The following is a 26,876-nucleotide window of genomic DNA, read 5'->3' on the forward strand; positions in this document are numbered from 1 at the left end:
GGAGGAGGAGGAGGAGGAGGAGGAGGAGGAGGAGGAGGAGAAGCCCGGAGTGTGTGGACGAGGGGTGTGCACCTGGCTACCTCTCTGGTTTCAACTTCCATACTTCTCAGGCAGTGGCTCCCACCCTCCCTACCTCCTTTCCCCTCAGGAATGATAAGAGAGCCACAGCTGGAAGCTTACTCTGCACCCAGGACTAAGCTCCTGGGCCAAGTGCATCACAAGCACGTGCTCCTGTAACCCATAGCCACCCTGGGGGGTGGGGGCAGGCGCCAGCTCCACGTGATGATGGGGAAATCGAACCCAGAGCTGCTGGTGCTCTGACCACTGCGCAGCACTGCCATGAAACGCTCACCCAGGGGGAGACCTCACCCAGGAGGAGTGGAGGCAACTCCAGGGTTAACAGGAAAGAGAGGCAAGACTCAGGTCCCAGAAATAAAGGTCAAATGAAGCCACTCTCTGAGCCAAGCCTGGGTACCCACTATACACTTCCATTTCCGGACTCCTATTTTGGGTTGTGTGGGAATGTCCTTCGCTGTAGGTCACGGGGGTGGGGTTGGTTTCTTAGGCTGACCTTTTGGGACCATTTGCTCCCACTCACTGGTCTTACAGATGAGGAAGCTGAGCTATGGAGTTCAAAAGTGACCTGCTTGGTTACTGTATAGCGCAGGTAACTATAGTCACTATCTTCTAATAACCTATAATGGAAAATTACTTCAAAAATAATAAATGTGTATGTGTATAACTGAATCATCTTGCTGTGTGCCTGAAGCATTGTAAGTCAACTATATTTCAATACAATGTATATATTAAGAAGAAAAAAAGTGACCTGCTCGGGACTTCGCTAGTGGTCCAGTGGTTAATTTAAGACTGTGCTCCCAATGCAGGGGGCATGGGTTTGGGCCCTTGTCAAGGAACTAGATTCCACATGCCGCAGCTAAATAAAACACACACACACACACACACACACACACACACACACGTGACATGCTCAAAGTGGGCTGAGGGCAGAGCTGACCCAGGTCCCTGAACTCTGGTTTCCACGGAGCCTGTCTTAGGCCCAGAAGATACTGTTTCTCGAGAAAGAGAAATTCCCTGCTCTTCCCATCAGTGAGGGAGGGGTCAGGGATGAGGTGGGGGGACATAGTGAGCAAAGGGCAGAGGGAGGTGAAGGTAGAATGGGAAAGCCCGGCCTGGCCCAGCTCTGGTTCCCCACTAAACAGCTGAGGCTGTCACTCTGGCATCACAACAGGTTTCCCCTCTCAATCTTCTCTGGAGGGCGGGTGGGCAAGCAGGTCAAAGGAAATCCAGAAACAACTGAAACGGAACTGGGAAGTAAGAGTCCTGGGGCCACTGGAAGGACAGAATGACCGCTGACTTGGCTGCAGGCACCAGGGGCCTTACTTCTGGGGGTGGAGGGCAGGTGGTGCAGGCTGTGCTGTCACCGAGGGGCCCTCAGGAATGAGAATGGGGGCCAGGGAAGAGGTACACCCTTCCTCCTTGATTGCCCCTGCCATTGAGGTGGGCCTCTCCTCTCTGGATCCCTGCTGGACCACCCCTCTCAGCATCCCCTGGCCATGAGGTATGGGTGACTCCTACCCTCCCAACTCCTGCTCTTCAAGGCCCATATCAGGTCCCAAACACTGAATTTATAAATTCTGAGTCTCAAGAGAGAAAGGGAAGTGACGACATCATAACGATCCAAGCAAGCAGTTCCCTCAGGTCACGGTTTCCCTTAAAAATCATTTTTTGAGGGCTTGTTGCCACCCTCCTATCATTCTTATCCAGCTGGGTATGGTGGCTAGCAGTGACATAAAGTGCACTGGGCACACTACAGCCCACAGACCTGTTTTCAAACTTACCTCTGATGCTCTCCAGCCACCTGACCCTGGCCAAGTTATGGAACCTCTCTGGGGACTGGTTTCCTGGTCATTGATAAAAATGGGGATAATGCTTTCTGCTCTGACCATATTGTGGGACTTGGAAAAGGACTTTGCAGGCTGTACCGTGCTGCACAAGAGATCACAGTGTTCCTTTACTCTATCACCTCCTAGGAGATGAGGGCTACATCTCTATAGGGACCTTAATACAGGAGTACTGAACAAATGGGCTTCCCTGGTGACTCAGTGGTAAAGAATCCTCCTGCCAATGCAGGAGATGTGGGTTTGATCACTGGGTCGGGAAGATCCCCTAGAGAAGGAAATGGCAATCCACTCTAGTATTCTTGTTGGGTAAATCCCACGGACAGAGGAGCCTGGTATGCTACAGTCCATGGGGTAACAAAAGAGCTGGACACAACTTAGCAACGAAACAACAACGACAACTTAACAATAGTTGATTCAGATTCTTGCAGCTACTGCTTACCCCCCACACCACCTGTTACCAGGTCCCCTTGTTGGTTTTGTGATGGAGACGGAAGAGGACAGGACCCAAAGGATCTAGGGGCCGAGGTATTGGCTTGGTTCCTGTGACGCTGATCGGATCAGCCCAGTTCCGGTTCCCACTTCTTTACTGTGAAGAAGTTGGACAGGATGACCTCGAAAGTCATTTCCAATTCTACACCCAACCGGTCCCAGAATGAGTCATCTCTGTTTCAGATGACACTGCCCATCAGCAGCACTGAGCCCAGGTGGGGGCAGCTCTGGACATGGGTGGGGTGGCAGACTGGAGGCTGCCGGAGAGGTCTTGGAGTCTCCCACCAGGCTCTGCCGGGCTCCTCTGTCCATGGCATTCTCTAGGCAAGAATACTGGAGTGGCTTGCCATGCCCTCCTCCTCCAGGGGATCTTCCCGACCCAGGGATCGAACTCATGTCTCTTGCATCTCCTGGACTGGCAGGGGGGTTTCTTTACCACTAGCGCCACCTGGGAAGCCAAGGAGTCACCAGGGGACTAGCAGGGGAGAGAAGGTGCTAGAGGAAAACTCCTTAAATGACTAGGGTGGGGCAAGGCGGGGCTAGCCCGCCTTCCACATTCTTTTCTGGTGCCTCTGTTGGGGTGAGGAGGAAGCCAGGCTGGCAGCCAGCTGGCTGGCTGCTGGGACTAGTGGGAACAGCAGGAGGGTCTCCCTAGAGCAGGCCCTGGGCTGGGCAGGGCACATCTATGCTCCACCTTCACTAGGGCAGGTGTTTGGTGTGATGACTTGAGCAAGGGCAGGTCCGTCTCATATCCCGTCAGCTCCAGGGAGAGGAGTAAATCTTGGGAGACTTTTCCCTGGGGCTCATGGGGAAACAGATCCGAGTGAATAAGTACAGTTTTGTTACAAGCCTCCTGTGGCATGCCCCTGCTTCTATAGCCATCTCTCTCTGGAGAGTGGCACAGGATCTGCCTTTCCAAATGCCTTCCTGATGGCAAAGGGGCAAACATCGTCCACCTGTGAGCGGGGGAAGTGGCCCTGAAATTAGGACACCAAGTCCCCTACCCCTTGCCTTGGTGTCTGGGTGGCCCCTTAATTCCCCTAGGGAGGGCTCCGAGGGGCCTCTCCCCTTCCCCGCTGCCCGCCTCAGGCTGCCGTAGGCTGAGAGGCTGCCAGTGGCCGGCAGCGGGAGTCTTGGAACTCCCAGGCCTGCGTCCTCCCCAGGTGACAGTCCGCTCCCGGTGGCCCCACCCGGCTTCTGGGTGGGCTGGCGAGGGAGGAGGTAGGGCGGCCACCTGATCCCTCCCGGAAATGGAGAAACACGGGACTCATCCCACACGGGCGCCGATAAGCATCGGCCCCAACTCTCCCCAACAGTCCCGGAGTTCTCTCCAGTCCAGATACTTATCGCCCTTTGGGGAAAAAGAAAATCAAGACAAGCTAGTCTTTCAGGTAGTTTTGAGGGAGCTCGGACTTTCTCACGCCGGGTCAGAATCAGTCTGAGAGCTCGGGGGTGCAGGAGGGACCCCGACTTTCATTCACGAATGGGGTCCCGGGACGCCGACACCCGCGGTCGGGGCGTCCCTTCCCCTCCCGTGCAAACGTGCCAACAGCTCTTGGCTGAGCGCCCCCGGAGAGACATTAGTCCCTTTTCGCGTCCGCATCCTTCCCCTCCTCGCGGCCCCGGATCGCACAGTCCGCCACAGCCCCCCACGATTAGGGCCTTAAGTCCCCAGCAGAGGGGTGCTCTGATTCTTCCTCTTGCTCGGAGGGGCTCGGGGTGGGAGCAGACACAACTCCACCCGCAGGTCATCAGGGCCGCGCGTCAGCCGCCCGCCTCGCTTCGGACGCGCCCCGGACCAACCCGTCCGCCCCGCCCGTCTCGGCTCGGGCCGAGGAGTTAGTTGGAGGCCGCAGCGCCGTCTCCTCCCCGCCAGGAGTCTTCCCCGCACAGGCTGGGCGGGTGCCCTGCAACCCCGATCGCGGACTGAGTGCGCCGGGCGGACAGGTGGCCCCCGAGAGGCGCGCGCGGCAGTCGCACTCACCCAGAAGATGAAGTTAAATCCGAAGAGCAGGTATTTGATGCACTTGGTGCCTCCTTTGACCGGCATGATGCGAGCTAGAGTGGTCTGGGTTGGACTGATGTGAAACGGGGCCGCGTGAGGCCGGGACGGGTGGGACCAGGCTGTGGACTGAGGTACGCGCGGCTGCGGCTGGCCTCGGGGCTGCACTTTTAAAAAGTGCCACTCCTCGGCCGCGCGCCGCCGCGGTGCGCATGTGCGGGACCCCGCCCACGCCCCGCAGGCCCCGCCCCCGGCCCACCTGCCACGCCACGCCCAGGTCCCGGGGCCCGCGGCTCCTCCCGCCTCTGGCTCGGTGCTCCCCACCTAGTCGGCCGGACCTGACTTCCCGCCTTGGCTTCCCTTTCCTCCCAACCGTCCTGGGGTCTTTCCAGGCCGTCATCCCTGGCCGATTTCATCCTGGAATTATGTGAAGGCCTCACCCCTTTCGGTTCTCTCCTGGATTCTGCCCCTCCCGAGCCCTCTACCCTAGGGAGAACTTCCCCGGTGGGTGGTGAGGGCAGAGGCCCCTTACCTAAGATGGCCAGCAGAATGAGGGCTCTTCTTGCTTGGGGCCCGATTTGAAGAGAAACTGTTTCTGTCTCCCTGGGGCGGCTCCTTGCACACTTTCACTCTGAAGCACACTCTTCACTCGGCACACGGAGGCTTGCCTTCCGGATGGGAGGATCAGTAGGGGCTTATGGAAGTAATCCTGAAACACCATCAATGAATAGTAATAGGTCTGAGAGCTGGACACTGTGGGATTGCTTCCTGGATTTGTGGTTCAGATGCCCCAGAGAAGAGAAGGGCTGTAGCCTGGCTTCTGTTCTTGCCTCTTCTCTTCATCACCCTCCTTCTTGCCCTTGACACTGCCCACTGCCACATCTTTGAGCTCCTGTGCCAGAGTTCTTAGGGTGTTTCTCCTCTGCTCCAACATGTCCAGCAAATGACAAATGTTGGCTAGGATGTGGAGAAAAGGGAACCCTCCTAGATTGTTGTGCTGTGCTTAGGTCGCTCAGTTGTATCCAACTCTTTTCGACCCCATGGACTGCAGCCCACTAGGCGCCTCTGTCCATGGGATTATCCGGGCAAGAATACTGGCATGGGTTGCCATGCTCTCCTCCAGGGGATCTTCCCAACCCAGGGATTGAACCCAGGTGTCCCGCATTGCAGGCAGATTCTTTACCATCTGAGCCACCGGGGAAGCCCCCAAAACTGTTGAGGGGGAATACAAATTGATACAACCACTATGGAAAGCAGTATGGAGGTTCTTTAAAAAATTAAAAATATAACTACACAGCAATTCCACTCCTGGGTATTTGTCCAAAGAAAATGAAAACACTACTTGGAAATACATTTGCACCCCTATGTTCATTGTAACATTATTTCTAGCAGCCAAGATATGGAAACAACAGAAGTGGTCCATCAATAGATGAATGGATAAAGAAAAAAAATATATATATGATGAAATATTACCCATAAAAAGAAGGAAAACTTGCAACCACATAGATGAACCTAGAGGGTATTTTGCTAAGTGAAATAAATCAGAGAGAGAAAGACAAATGGAGCCTAAAAAAAAAAAAAGTGTAACTAAACAGAAACAGAGATATACATACAGAGATACCAACAGTTGGTTGCCAAGTGGAGGTGGGTAGGGGGAGGAGAGAAATAGGTGAGGGAGATTAGGAGGTACAAACTTTCAGTTACAAAATAAATGAGTCAGGGGTATGAAATGTGCAGTGTAGGAAATATAGTCAATAATTATGTGATATCTTTGGACAGTGACAGATAATAACTAGACTTACTGTGGTGATCATTTCAAAATGTATAGAAATATCGAATCACTATGTTATGTATGTATCAGGAACTGACACAATGTTTTAGGTCAATTATACTTCAAAAACAAGCAAACAAGCTCAGAGATAGAGATTAGATTTGTGGTTACCAGAGGTGGAGGTGGGGAGGTAGGAGAAGGGGAATTGGATGAAAGTGATCAAAAGGAACAAACTTCCAGTTGTAAGATAAATAAGTACTAGGGATTTAATGTACAATATGATAAATATAATCAACAGTGCTGTAAGTTATAAGGAAAACTGTTAAGAAAACAAATCCTAAGAGTTCTCAGGACAACGAAAAACATGTAAATATTTTTCTGTTTCTTTCATGTATGTATATGAGGCATGGATATTCGCTAAACCCATTGTGGTAATCATTTCATGATGTACATGAGTCAAATCATTATGTCATACACCTTAAACGTATACAGTGTACACCTTAAACGTATACAGTGCTGTACGTCAATTATATCTCTGTTAACTAAAAAAGATGCACAATGTGAGAGTTGCGAGTTAAGTTTTATTTGGGGCAAAATGAGGACTGCAGCCCAGGAGGCAGCACCGCAGATAGCTCTGAGAGACTGCTCCAAAGGCGCAGTGGGAGGACGGTCAACATATAAGATTTTGGTGAAGGGGGAGTTCGATACCATCAAGCACTCATTTTACAAAAGGTTTTCTGCTAGTCACGAGGATTTGATGTCATCATGAAGGGATTTAGTGCTTTTCTAGATATGAGAAGATGGCAAGGATTGGAATCATAAAATTTGTTACTGAAAATATCCAACTATATAAAAACGAGTTCCACCAGGTTCCCTGGAGCACAGAGTGCCTCACTCTCCACCCTGAACCCCCTCGGGGTGTTTAAGGCCAGCAGCTGCAGCAGTGCAGGGTTCAATCTCTGCAGAGGCAGATGGCAAATGCCCTTGCTGTTCAGTCGTTGGCAATGCTCTTGGCAAGTGCCAGTTTGTAGTTGACATCTCAAAGAAACTGGAAGAAAAAATACTTTCCGCAGCGCTCCTACATACAATGACTTACGTCAAAATTCCTTATTTTGCCCTCCACAGCACCCCAGCCCTGCATGGGGCACGTGGTGTGTTCCCTCTGGCTGGCTAACCGTCCCCTCTTCACTTGTAAAAATTCCATGCCTCCTTAAACATTCCTTTCCTGGTTCTCACCAAAGGCTAAGGAGATTCCCCCTACTTTAAAAAACCCCAAACCCTTTCACATTTTTTTGTCAAAATTAAGTTTCCTTTTTTTTTTTTTAATGACAAAGGCAAAACCTCCTTGATTACCAAAACATCAGAAAATACCAATAGTTTTTGCCTAACTCAAACATAACTCAAAATAACACCCACCCGAAACAGCGTGTATTACCACTTTGAAATTATATTTTGCTCTGTTTATTATCACTGTTACATTTGTCTCATCAATTTGTTCATTCAGGCCAAAATGTGGTTTCAGTATCCAGGCGCATGAGGGTATATTCTTAGAGCAGTAGGGGACTGAGCCTGTTACATGACCGCAAGGAGTGAGGCTTGAAGGCCAGGGGAGCTCAAAGCAGACTTTTGACCCAAACAGGGAAGCAGGCTGCAGAGTGCCTTGAAAAGTGGTTGTAATCAAGGGAGAATTGGGCAAAGTTAGGGCAGGGGCTGTCTGGAGTCTGGGCTGGAGCTCACAGTAGTGGGGAGGTGTGTGGGGAAGTGAGGCGGGCATCTAGCTAGAGGTGCCTCCTGGCACTGGACTCTGCCCTCGGGGGTGAGGGATCACTGGTGGACTTAAGCGAGGGGAACCTGTGTTTTGGGTAGTTGGGTGGTGGGGGAGCAGGAGGGGCAGGCAGAAGGCTGCTTGACTCTAAGGACCATTTTCTGTGTCTCCAGACCTTGGCTCAGAGTGCTGGGGGCTTAGACTGTGACTCAGATGGTAAAGAATCTGCTTGCAAAGCAGGAGACCCGGGTTTGATCCCTGGGTCAGAAAGATCCCCTGAAGAAGGGAAAGGCAACCCACTCCAGTATTCTTGCCTGGAGCATTGCATGGACAGAGGAGCCTGACGGGCTGCCATCCAAGGGGTCACAAAGAGTCAGACATCACTGAGCGACTAAGACTGAAAGGTGAGAACATTTGCGGTTGGGGAGTGAGGCAGCTAGAGACGGAGGTGATCTGGGGACCCATGGAGGTACATCAGGAGGATGTGGGTTCAGGTCAAAGACCCAGGGGTGAACTGAGGTGGGACAGCAGAGTGGAGGCTGGAGAGAAGGCGGCAAACAGGGAGAGGGGATGAGTGTGTGAGAGGGCGGCCAGGGGAGGTCAGAGTCAAGGCAGCTCATTCACTTCTTCTTCTGGTGTTTCTGGGGAGCCTGCTGTGTGTCCTGGACACAGGGGATGCTGAGAGGACAACGCCCTCTGTCTCACCTGGAAGAATCGCAGTGCAGGTCAGACTAAACCCCAGGAGTATTTGTTCGGGGTGTAACTGAGCAGGACCCTATGGGGTCTTCCCCAGGACAGGCCTCCCCCATATCCTCTGCTTTAACTCCTCTCTGAAGTACCCTGTTGTTGCTGTTTAGTTACTAAATCACGTCTGACTCTTTGTGACCTCATGGAGTGTAGCCCGCCAAGCTCCTCTGTCCATGGAATTCTCCAGGCAAGAATCCTGGAGTAGGTTGCCATTTCCTTCTCCAGGGGATCTTCCTGACCCAGGGATCGAACCTGCATCTTCTGCTTGGCCAGCAGATACTTTACCACTGAGCCAATTGGGAAGCCCTCTAAAGTATCTGAAGTATCTGAAGCACATTTTCCGAGTTGTTTCAGAGATGTGAAAACTCCTCATCGAAAGGAAGATGTTAACTACCTGATGACCAAGAGCATACAGCCCCAGGCCTCTTGAAGCCTAAGGACTGATAACGTTCACCTCTGTGACACTGCCTGCTGCCTCACCATCAGCCCATCAGAGAACTGTGTACAAGCTGATCACATACCCTGTGACCCCTCCCACCTCCCTCACTTGGTTTGTAAAAATGCTTTACCTAAACCCTTTGGATAGCCTGAGGTTTTTCAGGGCACACGGCACCCGTCTCCTTGCATGGCCCTACAATAAATCTTTCTTTGCTCCAAACTTTGACGTTTCAGTTTATTTGACCTCCCTGTGTGCCAGGCGCACGAACTTGTGCTAGTAGAGGGGAGATTTGGCCTAGGGACTCACAGGGGCCAGGGTGTGTCCCCAGGTCTGCCTGGGAACGAAGAGGCTTCCAACCTCTGTGGGGGACATGGCAGCCAACTTTGGAAGGCAGGCCAGTAGACAAGGTGGGGGGTGGCGGGGTGTGGGGCGGGGGGCAGGGAGGAATTCCAGGTAGAGGGAACCACATGCAAAGGCACAGGGCAGGAAACCACAGGTTGCTGCTGGGGAATCGCCACAGTGGGTGAGACAGGGAAGGAAGGAGGAAGGGAAGGAGAGGCAGAGAAAACAGAATTTCCTTAATGTTGCCAGGAGCAGCCATGCATAGGAGTTTCCCCTCTGTCGCTGCCACTCACCCACTGGGGCTGAGGACAGTTTGGTCCAGCCACATGTAGGGCAGGCTTGAAGGAAGACAGGAAACCAGACAAGAGCTCATGTGCTCAGCCAGAGCCCACCTGTCTTTTGAGAACAGGTCTAAGGAGAGGAAAGATTTTATCTTTTTAATATACCCTTCACCCTGGCCTGGACTTCCCTGGTGGCTCAGCGGTCAAGAATCTGCTTGCAATGCAGGAAACTCGAGTCTGATCCCTGCATTGGGAAGATCCCCTGGAGAAGGAAATGGCAACCTACTCCAGTATTCTTGCCTGGAGAATCCCATGGGCAGAGGAGCCTGGTAAGCTACAGTCCGTGAGGTTACAAAAGAGTCGGACACGACTTAACCACCAAAGGACAGCTCCCTGAACCATTCTCCCTCCATTGCTCACAAGCCCAGATAGGAGGAGCTCAGGAAACATTTAGTTTCTAACCTTCTTTGGGTGATTCTGAACCCTGACTGTTTTATTCACCTGCCACAGGAGTGCCCAGGAAATGTTGGCAAAGGTTACTATTACTGTTATTATTTGTACTATTACTGTTATCATTTGCCCTCAAGAAACCGTGGGAGGGGCCATGGTGAAACATCAAATTACTTAAAATCAAGAAATCAAGGGGGTCCTTAGAATGTGAATGAGGCGATCCGAGTTCTATTCTGGGTGATATCCAATGAACCACCTCAGGCTCCTCACCTGCACAATAAAATTTTTTAATGTCTTTTTTTTTTTTAATTGTGGTGAAAGTCACGTAACATGTGCCCAGTCACTCAGTTACATTCAATTCTTTTGCAACCCCATGGACAATAACCCGCCAGGCTCCTCTGTCTATGGGACTTTCCAGGTGAGAATACTGGAGTAGGTTGCCATTTCCTCTTCCAGAGGTCACATAATATAAAACACACCATTTTAATCATATTTCACTGTACAGTTCAGTGGCACTAAGTACATTCACACAGTTGTGCAGCTCTCACTATCATCCGTCTCCCAAATCTTTCAGCTTCCTAAACCTGAAACTCTGTCCGCATGAAATGCTGAGTCCCCATCCCCACCATCCCCAGCCCCTGGCAACTACCAATGTACTTTCTGACTCTATGCATTTGACTGTTCTAGGTACCTCATAAGGATCCTAGGATCCTCGTGGTGGATTCACTCCAATATTCTTGCCTGGAAAACTCCCATGGACAGAGGAGCCTGACGGACTACAGCCCATGGGATTGAAAAGAGATGAACAACTTAGTGACTGAAGAAGAACAACAAAGTATATTGAAATGCATTTTTAGGATTAAGTTAATATATGTCCTATAAACAGATTATATCTTCTTTTTTCTCCTCCCTGTGCTATATGTAGGTTCTCACCAGCCATCCACTTCATACATAGTAGCTGTACCGTGACTTTCTGAATTAGGAGATGGCAGGTCTCCTCCATTCCCGGGTTCGATTCCTGGATGGGAAAGATCCCCTGGAGGAGAGCATGGCTACTCACTCCAGTATTTTTGCCTGGAGAATCCCATGGACAGAGGAGCCTGGTGGGCTACAGTCCACGGCGTGGAACAGAGTCCGACATTACTGAGCACGCGCCTTTAGCTCCATTCCCGGTGGCACGAGTCCCTGTTCCAGAGTGTGTTTGTGACGGGTGTTTTGTCCCACAGGCAACCAGGAAATGGAGCAATGGAAAAAACATGGTTTGCTTTAACTGGAAGGGGAAAATCTGGGTAAGCCCCTGAGTCAGAGATCACATGGAGGCAGCGAGGTCTTCCAGGCTCTGCGGTGAAGGGTGAAGGAGTGGGAAGACTTCCTCCCCTCTCTCAGAGAATCCTGTTTCTGGAAAACCCTGCTCCTGGGGCTGACGGTCCACTTTGGCTCTTGTGCCCCACCTACTGGTAAGACATGAACACAGGGCTGGGGCGACGAAGACGGGCCACGCCCATCTGCGTGGGGTGTTTTCACCTCCCGAAGCAGAAGGCGGCAGGAGGACCCACTCTCAAGGGCCATTAAGGCCTCCCAGCCGCCACTCCAGTGGCCATTTCTCCTTGCTGAGCCCGCTGACCAGCCCTTCCTTCTAGACAACTCCCCTTCACTGTCCCAGGTGCTGCACCATCTTGGTTCACTCTTTTCCCTTCTAGAAACGTCTTTGCTGTTCCTTGGGCTTCCCTGGTGGCTCCGTGGTAAAGAATCCACCTGCAGTGCAGGAGACACTGGAGACCTGAGTTGGATCCCTGGGTTGGGAAGATGCCCTGGAGTAGGAAATGGCAACCCACTCCAGTGTTCTTGCCTGGAAAATCCCATGGATAGAGGAGCCTGTCAGGTTACAGTCCATGGGACACAAAAGAGTTGAACACGGCTGATTGCCACACACACACACGTGTGTGTGTCCATGCTTTGGTGGTGAACTCCTTTGAACACACTTGCATTTGGTTGATTTCTGTGTTCTCCAAGCATCCAGTTCCTTGGTGGCCTGGAGGAACCCTCTGCAAACATGTGGAAAAGCTGCAAGGGAGTGAGTCTTCCTCCTGGCCTGTGTTCTCTACTCCCCTCTCTTCCTGGACTTGCATAGCCCCCTTTTTCTCCCTCCATTTTTCTTTTGAGTTGACCTCTCCCTAAGTTCATCGTGATAAACTGGGCCTGTTGGCCATTTCTACTCTAATGTCCCTCTAGATACCCCCTATTTCAAATCCTAAAAGATGGTGCTGTGAAAGTGCTGCACTCAATATGCCAGCAAATTTGGAAAACTCAGCAGTGGCCACAGGACTGGAAAAGGTCAGTATTCATTCCAGTAGAAAAGAAAGGTAATGCCAAAGAATGCTCAAACTACCACACAATTGCCCTCATCTCACACACTAGTAAAATAATGCTCAAAATTCTCCAAGCCAGGCTTCAACAATATGTGAACTGTGAATCTCCAGATGTTCAAGCTGGTTTTAGAAAAGGCAGAGGAACCAGAGATCAAATTGCCAACATCTGCTGGATCATCGAAAAAGCAAGAGAGTTCCAGAAAAACATCTATTTCTGCTTTATTGACTATGCCATAGCCTTTGACTGTGTGGATCACAATAAACTGTGGGAAATTCTGGAAGAGAATTTTGAGAAATTTGTATGCAGGTCAGGAAGCAACAGTTAGAACTGGACATGGAACAACAGACTGATTCCAAAGAGGAAAAAGAGTATGTCAAGGCTGCATATTGTCACCCTGCTTATTTAACTTATATGCAGAGTACATCATGAGAAACGCTGGGCTGGAAGAAGCACAAGCTGGAATCAAGATTGCCAGGAGAAATATCAATAACCTCAGATATGCAGATGACACCACCCTTATAGCAGAAAGTGAAGAAGAACTAAAGAGCCTCTTGATGAAAGTGAAAGAGGAGAGTGAAAAACTTGGCTTAAAGCTCAACATTCAGAAAACGAAGATCATGGCATCTGGTCCCATCACTTCATGGGTAATAGATGGGGAAACAGTGGAAACAGTGGCCAACTTTATTCTATTGGGGCTCCAAAATCACTGCAGATGGTGATTGCAGCCATGAAATTAAAAGAGGCTTACTCCTTGGAAGGAAAGTTATGATCAACCTAGACAGCATATTAAAAAGCAGACACGTTACTTTGCTAACAAAGGTGCAACTAGTCAAGGCTATGGTTTTTCCAACAGTCATGTATGGATGTGAGAGTTGGACTATAAAGAAGGCTGAGCGCTGAAGAATTGATTCTTTTGAACTGTGGTGTTGGAGAAGACTCTTGAGAGTCCCTTGGACTGCAAGGAGATCCAACCAGTCCATCCTAAAGGAGCTCAGTCCTGAGTGTTCATTGGTAGGACTGATGCTGAAGCTGAAACTCCAGTACTTTGGCCACCTGATGCAAAGAGCTGACTCATTTGAAAAGACCCTAATGCCTGGAAAGATTGAAGGCGGGAGGAGAAGGGGACAACAGAGGATGAGATGGATGGTTGGATGGCATCACTGACTCTATGGGCATGAGTTTGAGTAAACTCTGGGAGTTGGTGATGGACAGGGAGGCCTGGTGTGCTGCAGTCCATGGGGTCACAAAGAGTTGGACATGACTGGGGGACTGAACTGAACTGAACTGAGATAGCCCCACCTCCTAACCCCCCAAATCTGTGAAGATATCACCTTACACATCAAAAGGGATTTTGCACATATGATTATGTTAGGATCTTGAGGTGAGGAGGTTATCCTGGAGTGTGCTTGTGGGCCCAGTGTACTCCTAAGAGTCCTTAGAGGAAGAGGCAGGAGGGTCAGAACCAGAGAAGGAGGCAAGCAGAGATGGGAGGGACATGGGGCCACAAGCCAAGGAATGCAGGCAACGATGGAAATTGGAAACAGCAACGAAGAAGATTCTCCCCTAGAGCTGCCAGAGGCAACAAGTAGAGCCTCACTGTCCCTTTTTAGGCTTCTGACCTGCAGAGTTCTAAAGTGATATGTGCTAAAAAAAACAAGTGTGTGTTTATTTGGATGTGCTGTGTCTTAGCTGTGTACACAAGATCTTCTTTGGGGTGTGCAGGGTCTTTTTCACTTGAGTCATGCAAACTCTTAGCTGTGGCTTGTAGGATCTAGTTCCCTGACTAGAGTTAGAAACCGAGCCCCGCTGTGTTGACAGCATGGAGTCTTAACCAGTGGGCCATCAGGGAAGTCCCAGTATGTGCTATTTTAAGCCACTGTATCTGCAGTACTTTGTCACAGAAGCAATGGAAAGCTAAAAGACTTGTCTCAAAATAAACATCAAGATCAGACTTTGTAATCTCTGAGGGTCTCCCTGTATAAGAGGATGACTTCCTTTCTCCTTGTCCCTCTCCCCTGACCCCTGTTCTCCTCCCAGTCAGCTCCAATCCTTGCCCCCCAACCCAAGACTCCTGTGCTCTGACTACATCTGCTCACTGATGCCGTTCCTGGGTTCTTTGTGTGTGGGTTCAGACACATGTGGGCAGATGAAATATAGTTAAGATGAACCTGAACATAAGAAGCTGTGGCCCCCTGGGGCCTGTGGGGAGGGAGATGAGAGGGGATATCACCTTGGAGTGTCGCTTGCAGAAAGATGGAATCTGGACCTCATGGTGTCCCCCAAGAGGTCACTGTAACCTGGTCTGTGTCGATGTCCAGCACCCATTCCCTCTTCTGGCATCTTATCTGCTTTAGCCTTTTTGTACAATTATACTTTTCTTTTTGTCTTTTTTCCTTCTCTCTCTCTCTCTCTTTTTTTTGGCAAATTAACTTTAATATACAGATACAAAAGCAACAAATATAGATTCACAGCATTTATAAGAAATCATTCAAGTAGCATTGTAAATAAATTTTTTAAACAAAATTTCAGACAAAATACATATTTGCACAAGTGATCTTGTACAACACACATCAGCCATCAACAGCTATGTCCTCAGTCGGGAAGCTGTCACCTGACCTGGACAGATAACAGCGTCTTGATGTTGATGAGTTAGAATTGAAGGAAAAAGTGAAGGCAAAAGTGTTAGCTGCCTAGTTGTGTCTGGCTCTCTGTGACTCCATATTCCGTAGCCCGCCAGGCTCCTCTGTCCATGTGATTTCCCAGGCAAGAGTCGTGGAGTGGGTAGCCATTTCCTTTTCCAGGTCTCTCTTAATAACTCTTCTATTTTGGAATAATTTTAGGTTTATACAGAAAAGTTGCAAAGATAGTCCAACTTCCCCCTAATGTTCACATCCTTTTAAAAATTTATTGATTTATGTATTTGTTGCTGCCCTTGGGCTTTCTCTTGTTGCGGCGAGCGGGGGTCACTCTAGTTGAGGTGCACAGGCTTCTCACTGCGGCGGCTCCTCTTGTTGTGGAGCACGGGCTCTGGGGTGTGTCGGCTTCAGTAGGTGTAGCTTGTAAGCTCGAGAGCACAGGCTCAGTACTTACAGCACTTGGGCTTAGTTGCTCTGCAGCATGTGGGATCTTCCTGGGCGAGGGATCAGACCCATGTCCTCTACATTGGCAGGTGGATTCCCAAGTACTGGACCACCAGGAAAGCCGTAATGTTCGCATTTAAAAAAAAAATCATGATTTGTCAAAACTAAGACGTTAATATTGATACAGTACTAGTAACTAAACTGCATATTTTATTCAGATTTCACCCATTTTTCCACTAACATTCTTTTTCTTTCCCAGAGTCCAATCCAAGACCCCACAGGGATTTAACATTTTGCATTCCTTTTAATTCTGTGAAGGAACTGGGCTCCCTCCTGTCTTTCTACCTTTGACCCTATCATTTACTTTGTTCCCAGTTCCCACTGAAGTCCTATTCATCCTGCTACAACCCCTCTTGTAGGCAGGGATACTGTGGGGAGGATGGTAGGAGAGGGTTAGGGGATCTGGCTGTAATATTAAATGGGGAGAATTTCCACTGCCTCTTCCATACTCAGGATCTCATCTGACTCTCATTTGGTTTTTTATTTATTTATTTTTAATTGAAGGATAATTGCTTTATAGCATTGCATTGGTTTCACCAAACATCAACATGAATCAGCCATAGGTTTACTCGTGTCCCCTTCCACTTGAACATCCCTCCCACCTCCCTCTAGGCTGTTATCCAGCCCCGGTTTGAGTTCCCTGAGTCATACAGCAAACTCCCATTGGCTATCTATTTTACATATGGTGATGTAAGCGTCCCTGTTCCTTTCTCCATACCTGCTACCCTCTCCTTCTCCCCTGCCACCCCAGCCATTATCGTTTGGTTTTGATGTAAGAAAGAAAGTGAAGTTGCTCAGTCATATCCGACTCTTTGTGACCCCGTGGACTGTAGCCCACCAGGCTTCTCCATCCATGGGATTTTCCAGGCAAGAATACTGGAGTGGGTTGCCATTTCCTTCTCCAGGGGATCTTCCCGACCCAGGGATCGAACCCAGGTCTCCTGCATTGCAGACAGACGCTTTACCCTCTGAGCTACCAGGGAAACCCTGGTTTTGATGTAACCTTTATGCAAATCCAAGCTACTGTGTATTATTGCTCACTCCCTGCTCCCCCCTACTCAAGAGCCTGCATCTACAGGTGAGCTTTTCAGGATCACGCAGGTGGCTGGAAGCAGAGCTGGAACAGAGCCCAGGTCTCTGACCTCTGGGAGTTTCATCGGCTCCTCTGTCGTGGGTGATGATCCACCCCCACGTTCCTGTGCTGTCCGGTCTGGGGGTGCTTTGGTGTAATACTTGGCTTGGTGGGTGGAGGTTTTCCTGTGGTTTCGCAGCGGCTGCACATTTAGATAAAACTGCATTATCCTTGGCCTCAGGGACTTTCTTCAGGCTGTTCCAGCTTACGTTGTCCCTGGTGCCCTGCCAACCCTTCCACCCACCTCTGCCAAGCAGTCCGGGAACCCCCCCAGAATGCCAGAACCTTGGGCTCCCTAACTCTACCCACCTCCCCCCTCCCCCCTCCCATCATCCTCTGTGCCCCCCAGTCCCTTGCTTTTCTGTCTTCCTTTCACCCTCCTTCCTCTCCTTCCTTCCTTTCTTTCTTTCCTGTCCTGCATGGCATGTGGGGATTTTACTTCCCCGACCAGGGGTTGAACCCGGACCCCCTGCAATGGAAGCCCAGTCTTAACCACTGAACCACCAGGGAAGTTCTTAACCATGTTTTCATAATCTGTACAAAAGGAACAAAATACTCACTTCCGGGATCACTGTGGGACCCTATGGGAAACATCTCTGCACAGTGCACAACCACTAAATACTGTCTCCCTTCCGGGACTGCGGACTGCAGGCCACTCTTGGGCTCCTTAATGGCTCGTTGGGGAGGAGGTTTGGAGGCGGCCCTCCCGGCTCTGCTACTCTGGGGGAGGGGACGGTCAGGCCAGCCTGGGGGTTGGGCTTGCAGCAACTGCCCTGAGCCTTTGTCCGGCTGCGGGACAGGCTCGGTCCTCCCCTGCCCAGACTCTGGGCTTCTCTGGGCTGGGAAGAAGAGAGCAGTCTCCTTTTTGGGGGCAGCGTCATCCTCTCTCAAGGCTGAGACTGACACCCGGCGACCCCTCCCCACTTTTCTGGCCTCACTGTGCTTGGTGGCGCCAACACTCTCCTCTGCTCACACGGTCCCACAGATGCTAACTCTTCTGCTCGGCTAGAAATACCGTCTTATTTTTAGCTCTGGCCCTCATCCATCCCACTGCACCCCTCCCTGCCTGGGCTTGTCCAGATCTGCAAGTCGTTTTCCCCAGTCCTGAGAACCGCAGGAATGTTCCCGGCACTACACTTACATGGGCCCTGCTCGAACTTCTCTCTCTCTGCCCTATTTGCTTGCACACAGTCTATTTCTGCCACAGACACTCTCCAAAGTGTCTCCCAACGCTGCCTCCTCTCCTGTTCCCCGCCCCTGCCGCTCCCTCCAGAAGAGAGGAACAGCCCTAGGAACCCTCACAGCTGGAAGGGACAAGGGAAGATGGCAATGAGTTTATGCAGCCTACACACACACACACACCACACACAGACACACACACCACACACACACACCACATACAGACACACCACATATACACACACCACACACACACCACACACACACACACACACACCACACACACACCCCATATATACACACATCACACACGCACATCATACACACACCACACACATACCACATATACACACACCACACACACACACACCACACACACACACACACCACATACATACCACATATACACACACCACACACACACACCATATATACACACACCACACACGCACATCATACACACACCACACACATACCACATATACACACACCACACACACCACACACACACACACCACACACACACCTCATATACACACACCACACACATTACACACACACCACATATACACACCACATATACACACACCATACACATCACACACACACCACATATACACATACCACACACACACATACACACACCACACACACACACCCCACACACATACCACACACCACATACACCACACACACACACCATATATACACAACCACACACGCACATCATACACACACCACACACATACCACATATACACACACCACACACACATCACACACACACCACACACACACACACCACACACACACCTCATATACACACACCACACACATCACACACACACCACATATACACACCACATATACACACACCATACACATCACACACACACCACATATACACATACCACACACACATACACACACCACACACACACACACCACACACATACCACACACACACATACACCACACACCACATACACCACACACACACACACGCACCACACACACATACACCACACACACACACACACACACACACACACACACACACATACTATGTTCTGCTTTCCATGGCGTGAGGTTGGCTGTGGCTGGATCAGGTCGGTTTTCTGAGGTGGTTAACCAAGAGTCTGCAACACTTCCCCCCTCGATTTAAATTCAAGAGGAGCAAACAAGCACTCCCTTTGGAGACAAAGAGTGGAGAGCTGACACTGATGCAGAACAGCAGGCTTCTGAACCAAGGCGGGTGGTGGGTGTCTCCCTGAGCCTGCCAGAGGACACTTTTCCATCTTGAGGCTGAGTTTCAAGCTTTTTTTCTCTTCTAAATTGGTATTTATTTATTTGGCTGTGCCAGGTCTTAGTTGCTGCAGGCAGGCTCTAGTTCTCTGACCATAATGGAACCCAGGTCCCCGGCATTGGGAGCACAGAGTCTTAGCCACTGGACCACCAGGGAAGTTCCTCTAAGCATCATTAGCATGTCTAATGGAATTATTAGCATTCCTCTAAGCACTGTCAACATAGCCCTGGCCCCACTTCTGATTCTAGACAGGGAACTCCTTGAAGACACGGCACATTTTGTTCTCAACCTTTAACATTTCCAGTCCCTCAGGGTAAAACCCCAATTCCTCAGGGCCTGTGATATATGATGCGCATACCACATGGCGTGTCTGGTCCCCTCTCTCCCTTCCCCAAAACATACGCCCCAGACTCTAGGATGCTTCCTGAAACTGTCCGGCACACTGCACCTCCTGCCTTGGTCTTGCCGTTCCCTCAGCCTCGATCTCCTCCCTGAAGATACTTCCTTCTCTGAGCCTTGCTCTAAAGGATCCTTATCAGCTTCTCCCCTCGACGTGTGGTCCAGCCCAGCCCATGCATCCTTGTCACCTGTCCTGTGTTCTCCCCTCATTGTGTTTCTCAGCAGCTGACGTGGGGTATGTTGATTTTTCTGGTCTCTGTCTCCATACACCTGAATGTGAACTTCACGGGGACCATGGCTAGTCCTTCTGTTTCCCACTACATTTCCAGGGCCTAGATCATGCCCATGTGGGTGTTAATACTTATTTGTTGAAACGGAAATGAAGGCTCAGTACATATGGATGAATGAGTGACCTACATCAGAAGCCTCTCAGGACAGCTGGGCCCTTGGATGAAAGACTGTCAAGGAAGGGAGAGTGGGGGGAGCACATGGTCTCCCCTGGCCCCTGGAGGGTGGGTGGCTGCCTGCTAGCCAGGCAGGACACATAAAGTAGGGAGGGCTGGTGTGTGGAGGTGGACACTCCCCTGGAGGTCGTGCTGGGTGTGTCCAGATGTGAGGGGTCTCTGGTCAGCAGCCAGCCATTGCTGCCCTTCCCTTCCTGGCCAGTGAGTCAGCCTGCCGGGAAACACACTAGGGAAGTGGCCCTGTCAGAAATACAATGGGGCCAGGGGTCAACAAAATAAGAACCCGCTCACCCACCTCGCCCTCTGCCGGTCAGAAGGAGCCGGCCCACCCTCACCTCCATCTCAGACTGCTGGCCCCAGAAAGTGGGAGAATGCATGCCTGGTGTTTAAGCCCCCAACCTGTGGGCCTGTGTGAGGAACCCAGGAAACAAAGGCGGGACCTCCTGACCGCTGATGCTCATCTCCTGGTCCCTTGATTTCTGGAGCTCAGGCTGCCTATGAGAACTCTCCCGCTTCAGGCTTTCTTCATCTATTGTCCTGTCTCCCCTCTCCGTCCCCTTCTCCCCATCTCATCACAGGGATTGCTTCCTGTTGCAGTATTTGTCACCTGCACCAGACTGTAGGTCCTTCGTGCTCACTTGATACTGTGTCCTCAGTGCCTGGCACCTGGAGGTGCTCAGCACACTTTGGTAAATGAAGGACTATATGAAGGAAGGAGTGAATTTCATCCCCTTGGGCTGATTAAGAGGCTCTGACAAAGGTCTGTGCTTATAATTTCAAATTGTGGTGCTCAAGAAGACTCTTGAGAGTCCTTCAGACTACAAGGAGATCAAACCAGTCAATCCTAAAAGAAATCAGTCCTGAATATTCATTGGAAGGACTGATGATGAAGCTGAAGCTGAAGCTCCCATACCTTGGCCACCTGATGTGAAGAACTGACTCATTGGGAAAGACTCTGATTCTGGGAAAGACTAAAGGCAAAAGGAGAAGTGGGTGGCAGAGGATGAGATGGTTAGATAGCATCACCAATTGAATGGACATGAATCTGAGCAAATTCGGGAGACAGTGAAGGACAGGGAAGCCTGGTGTGCTGCAGTCCATGGGGTCGCAAAGAATCAGACAGGATTTAATGACTGAACAACAGCAAATAATAATAAGCAGGGGCAGCAGAGTCCCCCTCAAGACCCCCCAGTAGAGAGTCATGTGGGATATTCTGGAGAAAGCCCTGCAGAGGCTGCCCAAATAGCCCTGGAGCCCTGGGGGCAGGGCAGGGAGCCCGATGGATGACAGGTCCACACAACTCACACCTAGCACTAGTCCGGCAACAGAAAGGCCAAGAAGAAAGTCTTCTCTTAGTCTAGGAGTCTGAGCCTGGAACTGGATTGGGAGAGTAAAACGTGGGGGGATATTGGAGTACGTGTTCCTCTTTCTCTTACCTCTGCTCATCCTGCTTCTCTGTTGTGGACCCAAAACAGGGTAGGGAATGAGAAGGAAACAAGTCTCCTCCTCATCACTCACAGATGCAGTGACTATTGAGGGGCCGACTATGTGCCGGATAGTGAGATTGGGTCCAGGATGGAGAGATGAGTAAACTCAGTCCCCAGGCAGCTCACAGCTGGACAGGGAGATGGACAAGTAAACGGTCCTGGAACAAGGTCACGGCGGCTCTGACGGGCTCTGTGTAGTGCTGTGCGAAGAGAGGAGATACTCTGAGTGAGGGACTTGGTCCAGTCTGCATGGAGGAGGGGCCACCAGAAAAAGGCCTCCATGACTGCTGTATAGCAAGCTGTAAAATCTCTATATTTCCAATTCAAGTTCAGGACTGTAAAGTTTAAAAAAAAAAAGTTTTTATTTTTTATTTTATTTAAAATTTTTTTTTTATTGAAGGATAGTTGCTTTATGATGTTATGTTAGTTTACGATTGTGAAGGTTTTACTCAGCTTCCCCTGTCTTGAAAATACTTAAGTATCCTTGGAGATTATGGTTTTTTGTTTGTTTGTTTTGATTTTCAGTTGCACTGAGAGGCTTGTGGGATCTTAGTTTGCTGACCAGGGATCCAACCCATGACCCCCGCAGTGGAAGTGCAGAGTCCTAGCCACTGGACTGCCAGGGAAATTCCAAGATTGTGGTTTAGACACTGATAAGGAGAAATTGTTATCTGGTGGAGGAGGTTCAGAGAAATCAGAGACAAAACCGCTGGACTCAGATGAGTTCAGTGACTGTTTAATTCGTTTTTACACACATGCACAGCGGCTCCAATGCTTTGGCCATCTGATGTGAAGAGCCAACTCATTGGGAAAGACCCTGATGCTGGGAGAGATTGAAAGCAGGACGAGAAGGGGGCGACAGAGGATGAGATGGTTGGATAACATCACTGATTCAATGGACATGAATTTGAGCACGCTCTGGGAGATAGTGAAGGACAGGGAAGCCTGGTGTGCTGCAGTCCACGGAGTGACAAAGAGTCGGACACAACTTAGTGACTGAACAACAACAGTCAGCCCACCTAGCCTCCTTTGGATAAAATGGTATCTTGAATTTCCTTCAAGATTCTCCCTCCCCACCCTCTGCCCTTTTGTTTTGGGTGAGATTGACCCATCTCTATAACTCATCCCCACTGACCAAAACTCTGTTGGCTCACCAAAACCACAGCAATGAGTCTGGGGCAGTGGGGTTGGGCTTCAAGTAGAGCAGAGAGACTTCAGCTGAGGTTTCCAGGGGTGAGACGCAGGGTTTCATCCCTGATGGGCTTGAACCTGCACACATTAAACACTGGGACCACTGTCTCTCCTTGTTATCATCACAGGTGGCCTGAAGGGACGGCAGCTGAGAAATGGAGAGAAACCAGGCCTTTGAGGAGTATAAGCCCCCGGGCAGCCTACACCGGAAGGCGTCCCAGCCAGACTCCTGGATTTCACTTAAGTGAGCTCCCATTTGGTCTCTGTTTCTCCTTTATTTATTTAGTTTTTGGTCACTCGTAGCTGAGAGAGTCCTACATGAAGCGATGGTCACCGTCAAATCCCGTCTCATCTTCTAGCTCTCCTGGGGGATGGCGCCTCAGATAGAAAGCATGATGGTATTCAATCAGAGCATTGTGAGTTAACACTTCTGTGTCGGACCCCTGTTTGTAAAACAAACTTTAGTTATTCTTATATTTTACTCTCCTTGAGGGCAAAAACTGAGATGGTTTTGTTTGCTTTGTAGAACCACAGAGACTTGCCAAAGTCCCTCAAAGAGACTGACTATTCTTTGTGTTTATTCTCTCCATATGGTGAAGGAGGACAGAGGCTCAGAGATGAAGCGTCCTGCCCAGGCAGGCGTGGATGCAAGAGTCTAGTGTCTGGGCTCAGCTGAGGCCAGCGGTGAAGCCTCTTGGCTCTAAAACGAGGAATAAGTACTGGCCTGGGACCAGCTCTGTCACTGACCTGCTGGGTGACTTGAGGTCACTTCAGCCCTTGGGCCTCAGTTTCCACATCATTTAAATGGGGCCACAACCCTCACCTGCAGGAACCAGCATGTTCTGTGTACACGTTTTCTCAAGAGCACACAGAGTATCCCAGCGCCTTGCTGCTTCTTAGGGAGTGAGAAAGCTGCGGGGCAGGAGGGCTCCCCCAGCCCCTCCATCCACCTGGGACCTTTGATTCCCAGTGTGCAAAGTGTTGCAGACACACCCTAACTGGCCCAGGGCAGGCCTCTGTCCCCACCCGCCACTCCACTCCGGTCTCGACAGCAAGTGCCCCCCAGGGTTGCTCATGGACAGACATGGCCCAGAAACGCCAGGGGGTGCGCTCAGGGCCCTGCTGGCCTGGCCACTCTGAGGTGGCCTTGCTGCCGTAGGCTGGCTGGTGGGGGCGCTGGAGGCCTGGGCTCCCTGCCGTTTCTTTGGCGGCAGTGCCGTGATGGGTCCTAGGGGAGGGGGGACCTGAAGGGGAGGCGCAATCGCTGTGTGTTTTGCTGGACCTGCGTCCGAGTGGCTCTTCCGGCCATTGTGCTCAGGATGCTTTTGTAGCCTTTTTGTAGACGCAGCGACAGCCTGTATGTACTTCCCCGCATTCCAAGGAGGCCCACAGATGTGGTCACTTATGGGAGGTCTCCCAGACCCTCCTTCCTCCCCCTCCTCTGAACTCCATCCTCTTCATGGTGTTGTAGCCACACGTTCTGGGAAACAAACTCACTCAGAAGGACGATGCAGATAGTGAAGTGCACTTTATTACACTGCGGGCCCAAGGCAGAGTCTCCTCTTAGCCAAGGACCCCGACCAGCATTTGTGAAAACCTTATATACCCTAAGTGTACGTGCCCAAACCCACCTCCCCAAGTTCCCTGAAACTAGTCTGAACAAAGGAAGAGAAAGATACAATCAAAGTTAACCCGTGATTCATATGCCTTAAGCCTAGGTAGTTAACAGTGGACAATTATCAATAGGTCACACCCCAATAATCATAATAGAATTTATGATTTTATTTGGTTACACAGATAATTAAGGTATTCTTTTAGGCAATGGAGAGTCTAGATATGAGCCCTGGGGTTCTTTCATCTGGGGGGTCTGGTTCTTCCATCTGGCGGGTCTGGTTTTCCAGTTGGTATGTCATTTCCATAGATACTGGACATATAGCTCAAAGTCCACAGTCCGGCCCAAGACGGAGTCCTGCTTTCAAGATGGAGCCTGTTCTGTCTGTTTCTCCCTTCAATGGAAGAGGCTTCTGGCCACCCAGCTCTCCCCATGACCAGCAGCCATGCTCCAGAAGTCCTTAGATCTTGACCACACAGCAGATCAATAGCACAGGGAATGTTTTCTGACTTAGATACTGCTTAAGAGCTTTACACACTAACCAACAGTTTCATGAAATAGATGCCCTAGTTATCAGTTCAGTTCAGTCGCTCAGTCGTGTCCGACTCTTTGCGACCCCCTTTCTCCTCCTGCCTTCAATCTTTCCCAGCATCCGGGTCTTTCCAAATGAGTCAGTTCTTTGCATCAGGTGGCCAAAGTATTGGACTTTCAGCTTCAGCATCAGTCCTTCCAGTGAATATTCCGGACTGATGTCCTTTCGGATGGATTGTTTGGATCTCCTTGCTGTCCAAAGGATTCTTAAGAGTCTTCTCCAACACCACAGTTCAAAAGCATCAATTCTTCTTCGGTGCTCAGCTTTCTTTATCAGCCCTTCTCATAAATATGAAGGAAACAGAAGCTTAGAGGGGTCCAGTAACCAGCCCCCCACCCCCAACCCCAGGACACAGCAGTGGTGAGTGGCAGAGCCAGTTCTCAGAGTTCATGCGTCTGAGGCAAGAGCCTATGTTCTCAGCTGCCCGTTGTCCTGTCCTCTAGTTAAGTCTGGTACTTTGTGCTTCAGAAGTGAGTAAAGATGAAATAGAGTTCATGAGTCATTTTTTATAATAAACTTTTAATTTTGGATTTGCAGAATTACTGCGAATACTACAGAGATAGTACAGAGAATTCCGATATAATCAACACCCAGTTTCCCTGATTATTGACACCTTATGTTGATATGACATACACATTGCTATTGATGAAGCCATATAAGTACATTGTCAGGTCCATCCCAGGCAAGGATATTGGAGTGGGTTGCCGTTTCCTTCTTGGATAGTTTATTTATTCAGAGGTCTTTATTTTTATTGTTATTTTTTAACTTTACTTTTTTCATGTGATCACTTTTTTTCTACCAAATAATCTGCATTTTACTTTTTCAATTTAATTTAATTTTTTATTTATTTTTGGCCATACAGGATGTGGGATCTTAGTATGGAAGGGAAGATGCTGGAGGGGCAGGTGCGAGGGCTCAAGTGGTGTCCCGGAGGAGACTGTAGGGACACCTAACTGTCCTTCCCTTGGTGTGTTTACTTATTTATTTTTGGCCTCACCTGTGGCACTTGGCATTTTAGTTCCTTGACCAGTGATCAAACCTGCATCCCCTGAACTGAAAGCTCGGAATCTTAATCACTGGACTGCAGGGAAGTCCTAAGAGTTCTTTTTTTTTTTTTTTTTTTTAATCTAATGTTCCTTTTCTGTTACAGGATCTCATCTTGGACCCCACATTACATTTAGTCATCCTGTCTCCTTTGGCTTTGAGAATGTTAATGTCCTCGGTAGGGAGGCCAGAGGTCCCCAAACAGCAGGAGTGGCAGACTTCTTTTTTTCCCTCTTCTAATCCTGTGTTGTAATGGAACACCTGATTCCACCTGAATTTAACTTTATCTCACATCTTGAGCTAACCACTGTGCTTTTCTTATGCATATGTTTTCTTAAGCTATGTTAATGAACTATGTATTTGCTAGGAAATCTGCCTTTCTTCAAGATTCAAGTCAATTGTTTTATGGCCCGATGACTCACCTAGTGTCCGGGATGACTCACCTAGTGTCGATGCTATCTCATTATGCGTGTTGTGGGTGAGGGGCCTGGTGCACCTCTCAGTTTTGAGACATTTCCTTTCTCTAATTAGCAGCTTGCTAAAAGGCAACGCACTGCAGTATTCTTGCCTGGAGAGTCCCATGAACTGTAACCTGTCAGGCCCCTCTGTCTATGGGGTTGCAAGAGTTGGACACAACTTACCAACTCAACCACCAATAGGTATGTAAGTGAAGTCACTCAGTTTTGTCCGACTCTTTGCGACCCCATGGACTGTAGCCTACCAGGCTCCTCTGTCCATGGGATTTTCCAGGCA

General features: G+C 49.8%; 1 protein-coding gene and 1 long non-coding RNA gene across 3 annotated transcripts in view; one reads left to right on the plus strand and one right to left on the minus strand.

The window, feature by feature from the left end:
* The window catches only part of CD9 (CD9 molecule), a 35,940-nt gene extending 31,336 nt beyond the window's left edge, over positions 1-4,604 (minus strand). Inside the window, exon 1 of the mRNA XM_019961668.2 lies at positions 4,396-4,604. Coding sequence (XP_019817227.2) covers positions 4,396-4,461 — 66 coding nt within the window. The 5' untranslated portion in view covers positions 4,462-4,604. The remainder of the gene's footprint in view (positions 1-4,395) is intronic.
* Positions 4,605-8,125: 3,521 nt separating this feature from the next.
* Positions 8,126-9,343, plus strand: LOC139183220 (uncharacterized). Of its 2 annotated transcripts, none has more exons than XR_011566774.1 (3): positions 8,126-8,353; positions 8,599-8,674; positions 8,807-9,343. It is a non-coding gene; the product is annotated as an uncharacterized lncRNA (long non-coding RNA). The 2 variants fall into 2 exon arrangements; XR_011566773.1 differs by having other exon boundaries at positions 8,922-9,343.
* Positions 9,344-26,876: the final 17,533 nt, after the last annotated feature.

This window comes from Bos indicus, chromosome 5 (assembly GCF_029378745.1).
Source record: "Bos indicus isolate NIAB-ARS_2022 breed Sahiwal x Tharparkar chromosome 5, NIAB-ARS_B.indTharparkar_mat_pri_1.0, whole genome shotgun sequence".
In the NCBI taxonomy this organism is placed as follows: domain Eukaryota; kingdom Metazoa; phylum Chordata; class Mammalia; order Artiodactyla; family Bovidae; genus Bos; species Bos indicus.